Genomic DNA, 6,513 nt, shown 5'->3' on the forward strand with positions numbered 1-6,513 from the left:
TATTCTCCTATACACACCAGCTAGAACTCATAGACAACAACTCTCTATTGAAAATTAAACAAATTGAAAATGTCATTGTAAACTCCGTAGTACACAAGATTAGTTTTAACAAACAGAATTAATTGGCATGTCATGTAGTACCAGACCCTTAAATTGTCAAAATAAAAAGAAATAATTAAATTATATTTTATTTATGCATGTACACTCTCAATGAACTGCTACTAGCCATTTTGGCACACTTTTTCAATTCTTGCTCTTCATTATGTGTATATTTATTTTTGCAAATGCATGTCCAATGTTATCAGTAGTTTTCGTTTTTTCAAAATCATTTGATTGCACATAATCACCTTGCTTCAGTACATGATGATGGTATGTATATCCCCCTATCCCCCTATGTTACATTTCATATACATTTTTTTACTTTTTACATTTAAATAACTTTTTGATTAAAAAAGGTTCAAGCATAATCAATTTTTCATCAATTTATTTTAAATGGACCAACAAAAAACCTTTTACAACTCACGGCAATAAAACTGACATTTAACCCCCATTAAATCAGAGTACATCCCGCTTCACGCTAGCAAACATTCAATTAGAGGCCCTCGGTGAGAAATAAACGACTCTCCTCTCACTACTCTCATTATCAGAACGCAGCTGTTCATTACTGGCTTTTTTTGGTGGGATTCACACATATTCTTATCTCCTTCTTGTCCGATCAGATGAGGACGAGGAATCCCCTCTTACCGCTGATAATTAGCACGTCATTATGCATCGGTGGTGCTCGAATAATAGCTTGCTTCAGTTCACTTTTGGCAGCCAGCTGGAACAGATTTATTTCCGAGAGGGTGCAAGCCAAGATGAGGCATTTAGCCAGAGCCAGTTTGTTAGTGATAACGCTGTTGATTAATTTCGTTCAAGGGTAAGCTTCTACCTAGCTCCTAGCTCCTTCTAGCTCTGATTTGTGCAAGTGAATGTTGTGTTTTCTTACTTTTGCAGAATTCTTATTGTTGGTCCAAAGCATATTCGAGCTGGACAGAACTACACCGTCATTTTGAGTAGTTTTGAGTCCAATACGAACGAGCGAAACCTTCTCCTTCAACTCGACGGCCTGTCAGCTGGTGGCAAGAAGCTGCTGCACCTCGGTCAACCCGCCCGCGTGCAGCCGCTCTCAAACAGCGTGATTAGCTTTCCGGTAAGTAAATGCGATTAGCAAACCATTGCATCTAATTCTACCATCAGACTGCATTCCTTTGCTTCACATCTCATCTAGCTGCCCGATAGCCTCCCAGCCGGAAGCTATAAATTATCCATCGATGGACAGAACGGATTTAAGTTTCATCGGGAAGCGGATTTGCTGCTCGCTGCGAGTACCACCACCGCCCTGGTGCAGCTCAGCAAACCCATCTACAAGCCCGGCGACGTGCTGCAGTTCCGTGTGATCGTGCTGGGCGGCGATCTAAAGCCACCGGCACCCTCCGTCACCGCCACCGTAATCGTGCACGATCCACAGCGCAATGTCATTCGCCGATGGACCGCGGTCAGCCTGCAGCTCGGTGTGTTTGAGGAGCAGCTCCAAATCGGAACCGTTCCGCTGCTGGGCCGCTACACAATCACCGTCACGGTCACGGGAGCGAATGCAATCGTCTCGAAAACGTTCGACGTTAGGGAGTACGTGCTTCCGGCGTTCGAGGTGTCAGTGGGGGCGCGCACGGTGCCGCTGGAAAAGCACCAGCGCCTTAATCTGACACTCTCCGCGCGGTACTACACCGGGCAGCCGGTGCGAGGGGTCGCTACGGTTGAGCTGTACCTGGAGGACGATAAATTGGATCAGCGGCGGGTGGTCCGCGTGTACGGTGCAACACAGCTCGAGCTACCGTTCAACGAGCACCTGAGCGTGTACGACGACTCGCAGGACGTGCGTGTGCACGTTGCATTTACCCAGGACGAAACAAGTAAACTTACTTTCGTGCACGAGTTACAGATAGTCTTTTTTTGCGCCTAAAACAAGTTTTACTAACAATCTCTTCAATCTCTTTCCATGTCGCCCGCCACACTTTAGATAGGACAATTTATAAGGAACAACGAATCACTGTTTTCAAGCTTCCGTACCGGGTGGAGCTCGTTAAAGAGCAGCCCGAATTTCGTGCCAAAGTGCCGTTCGACTGTCAGCTGCGGGTACGGTATCAGGACGGAACGCCTGCGAAAGGAGCTGCCTTCGAGGTGAAGGTGGAGGGTGCTTACACAACCGATCGCCGGGTGGCCTATACAAGCGATGCTGTCGGTGTGATCAAACTGACGCTTCAGCCGGAAGCGTCCTCCGAATCGATCGATATTACGGTAAGAGTTGTTTGCGCGAAAAGTGTTCATGGAAAAAGTGCATAAAAGTTAACATGGGGGATGAATGTTGTTTCGCGCACAGGTAAACGCTGGCAGCGAGGAGCTGCTTTACGAGCGCATAAGCAAACGTGAAGCTGGCAAAGCCTTTCTGCAAGTAAAGCTCGTTTCCGAGTAAGTTTGGGTGAACTTGGAACGGGGTTTCTTTTGAACGAAATGTGATTAATTCTTCGAAAATTTTAGTGTGAAAATTGGAAAACCGTTCAAACTAAAAGTGACGTGCAACGAGGAGCTATCCTTCTTCATGTATTACGTTGTGTCGAGAGGCGCTATCGTTGATTCTGCGTTCTTGCAGCCCAAGAAAGTCGCCGAACATTTCATTGAAATCAAAGCAGCCGACCAAATGGTACCCAGGTCGAAAGTTATCGTTGTAACCGTTGCTAAAAACGTTGTACTGTGTGATTTTGTGGGCATAGACTTTGAGGATCTCCGTAATAACGTGAGTCAAAAGTGTTTTGCAATGATTTCTTATGGTGTATGGATATTATCGATCATTTTCCATTTGTTGCAGTTTGATCTACAAATAGACCGAACAGAAATCAGACCCGGCGAACAGCTGCAACTTAACATGCGTGGTCGTCCGGGCGCTTTTGTGGCGCTGGCGGCCTACGACAAGAGTTTGCTGCAGTACAGCAACAACCATGACATCTTCTGGGAGGATGTTTGGGGTGTGTTCGATAAATTCTACAGTGTAGAGCGGAACGAATTTGATCTGTTTCATGTAAGTATGGCAAGTTATTAGTTATCTGAGCTGCCACATATAATCCTCAGTAAAAACAAGTAATTGTTGGGTTAAAATTTACATCATATCAGAGCATCTGTGAAGAAAAATTCGCATCAACGACAAATAAGAATAACTTCCCTGTATTTGGTTTCGAGCTAGATCCTATTGAGTGTGGCTCTAAGATTGCAAGTTTAATCAAACAACATTTGTACAATCATTTCCAGAGCCTAGGACTGTTTGCACGAACAATGGAGCATATAACCTTTGATAAAGGTAAGAATCGGACCAGTTCGTTGTACTCTGCCTCTAACATTGATTTTATTTTGTCTAAAGCAAATGATCAGACGGCTCGTGATGGATCGGCATCCAGCAAGAACGGTCCCTCCAACTCACAAGTCTCTTTTCGAACCAATTTTCTCGAATCTTGGCTGTGGAAAACGGACAAAATTGGATCCTCGGGAAGCACAACGATCAAGGAGAGCGTTCCAGATACGATCACAGCATGGCATTTGACAGGATTTTCCATCGATCCAGTGTATGGTTTGGGTATCATCAAGCAGCCCCTTCAATTGACCACCGTTCAGCCATTTTACATCGTGCCCAACATGCCGTACTCCATCAAACGAGGCGAGCTGGTCGAGTTGCAGTTTATCGTTTTCAGCAACTTCCCAAAGAAATACAAAGCATCCGTGACGCTGTTTAGCGTGGACAATCAAACTGAATTTATCGGACGACCTGCTACAGGTAAGAGGGCTTGTGTGAGGTTTATACTGGTTCAAAAGCATTAATGGTACACTTCCTCAACAGAAACAAGCTACACTAAATCGATTGAAGCGTCTCCAGACACTGGAGTTCCAGTGGCGTTCCTAATAAAAGCACGCAAACTGGGAGAGATGACCGTGCGGGTGGACGCTTCCATTGAACCTGCGAAGGACTCGATCGAAAGCGTCATTCGCGTGGTTCCAGAAAGTCTAGTCAAGCGTGAAATGATTTCTCGCTTCTTCTGCCACAACACGTACCAGAATCAATCGTTCGTGCTGGGGCTTGACTTTGATCGGAAGGCCGACGCTGGGACGAGGAAGATTGACTTCATTCTCACACGTAAGTGAGTCTTCAAAGCTGGAAATCAGATCATACAAAAAGCGTCGTCTTCTTTCCAGCAAACATCCTCACCTCGGTAATGGACAACTTGGAGAGTCTGCTGTCCGTGCCGACGGGTTGCGGTGAGCAGAACATGATGCGCCTTGTCCCCATCGTTCTCGTGCTCGACTACCTAACGTCGATCGGGTCCGCCGACAAGCAGCTCACGGCCAAAGCGATCGGACTGCTCAGGGCGGGCTACCAGAACCAGATGCGTTACCGCCAGCCGGACGGATCGTTCGGGCTGTGGGAGAAAAGTGGAGGGGCCGTCTTTCTGACCGCTTTCGTGGGTAAAACGCTCGCCACCGCGGCAAAGTACATATCCGAGATCGAACCGAGCATGGTGGAGCAAGCGTTCGATTGGCTCGCCGCTCGCCAGCACAGCACTGGAAGGTTCGATGAGGTTGGGCCCGTGTTCCATCGGGACATGCAGGGTGGCCTAAGGCAAGGCATTGCACTGACCTCGTTCGTGCTGATTGCACTGCTGGAGCAGCCGAAAGTCGCGGCCAAGCATCGGCCAGTGATCGAAAAGGGCATCGACTATGTCACGCGGACGCTGGGCAGTATTGAAGATTCGTACGATCTCGCCATAGCTACGTACGCGCTGCTGCTACAGAAACACAGCTCAGCCGAGCGGTTCTTGGAGAAGCTCGTCGGCCTGTCAACGGTGCAGCAGAACGGTACGGAGCGCTTTTGGGCCCGCGATGCGCACGGTATTGAGACGACCGCGTACGGGCTGCTTTCGTTCGTGCTGGCGGAGAAGTACGTGGACGGGACATCCATAATGCGGTGGCTGGTGAAGCAACGCTACACCCCCGGCAGCTTCCCGCGCACGCAGGACACGTTCGTAGGGCTGAAGGCACTGACCAAGCTGGCGGAAAAGATCTCTCCGTCGAGGAATGATTACTCGGTGCAGCTTAGACACGCCGGCCGTAGGGAAGAGTTTCGCGTCACCTCACAAGATATTGGTACGCTTCAGCACGCCCAACAGGGTGTGGATGAGACGGCTCAGCTCGAACTGCACGTCGCCGGCATCGGGTTTGGGCTGTTGCAGGTAGTGTACGAGTACGGTGTAGACTTGCGCAACTTTACCGCCCAGTTCGTGCTGGAGCTGCAGAAATCGGTAACCAACGCAAAGCACCAGCTGCAGCTTGAAGTGTGCTCGAGCTTTACACCGCAGCTGTCGGACGGCCGCTCGAACATGGTGCTGGTGGAGGTGAACTTCCCCAGCGGGTACACCGTGGAGCAGCGGGGGCAACCGATTACCGGTGCAACGAAGCATAATCCGATACAGGTAAGAGCGTCTTCGGATGGGTTGCCGTCAACTTCAATCGCTCACACGTTTACCCCTTTTCCCGGGCACAGAAAACGGAAGTACGGTTCGGGGCAACCTCGGTGGTGGTGTACTACAACAGCATGGGCCCGGAGCGGAACTGTTTTACGATCAACGCGTACCGGCGGCAGAAAGTTACGCTCAAGCGTCCCGCTTACGTTCTGGTGCATGATTATTACGATCCGAGTAAGTAATCTTGCGCTGCAATCACTTTACAATCTCACTTCTTGCTAATGTGTTGGCTGTGTGTGTGTGTGCTGCTTTCTCAGAACTGAACGCCATTAAGATGTACCAAGTGGACGACTAGGATACGTTTGCGATGCAAAGCTTCCGTGATGAAGCTGTACAAGTTTCGGTAAGCAGCTCTAGAAATTCCTTGAACGAAGTAATCTCTCAGCAAATCAATTCCATCTTTTGCAGCACATGTTTGTACCAAATCTCTTCAACGAAGCGCTCGTTTAAATATCATCACACCAGAATGCTTTAGAAAGTATTTTCTGTGGAATTGTATACAGTCTAGAGGTGTGAGAAGTTGTTGGGGAATAAAAAGAGTTGACAATTGATACAGAACATGCTTGTCACGCTTTGGTGACAGCAATAATGCTGCGGTGCTTTTTGTTACTAGGAAGGTCAACATAAATCCTCACAAAAATACACCAGAAACGTACCATAATCAACAATACATTGAAGGCTTATTATTGATGTCAATTTACCAGGAATTGACTCTTTCTTTCTCGTCTACGGATTTATTTCCTGCGAAGGCCAATATATTTCGCAACCGGCGGCGGAGCTTATCGGTTTGACCAAAGCGCGTGAAGCGAGACATCTTTTCCGTGTATAACCACCCTCCCCAGGGCCTCAAAAGCGGTATCCGGTCCGTTACCCACTCCGCTGGTTGGGGCTCGGGAGTACATCATTTATC

At 48.1% G+C, this 6,513-nt stretch overlaps 1 protein-coding gene across 1 annotated transcript; it reads left to right on the top strand.

Moving 5' to 3' along the window:
• Window positions 1-807: 807 nt before the first annotated feature.
• On the top strand, window positions 808-6,289 carry LOC121599299 (CD109 antigen-like). Its single transcript, XM_041927007.1, has 14 exons — window positions 808-919; window positions 997-1,192; window positions 1,271-1,952; window positions 2,060-2,337; window positions 2,420-2,508; window positions 2,578-2,833; window positions 2,906-3,115; window positions 3,343-3,391; window positions 3,452-3,862; window positions 3,926-4,219; window positions 4,279-5,552; window positions 5,624-5,777; window positions 5,861-5,946; window positions 6,012-6,289. Exons 1-13 carry the CDS (start codon window positions 858-860, stop codon window positions 5,896-5,898), a joined length of 3,993 nt encoding a protein of 1,330 aa, XP_041782941.1. The 5' UTR covers window positions 808-857; the 3' UTR covers window positions 5,899-5,946; window positions 6,012-6,289.
• The last annotated feature ends 224 nt before the right edge of the window (window positions 6,290-6,513 follow it).

Source organism: Anopheles merus, chromosome 3L, assembly GCF_017562075.2.
Source record: "Anopheles merus strain MAF chromosome 3L, AmerM5.1, whole genome shotgun sequence".
NCBI lineage: Eukaryota > Metazoa > Arthropoda > Insecta > Diptera > Culicidae > Anopheles > Anopheles merus.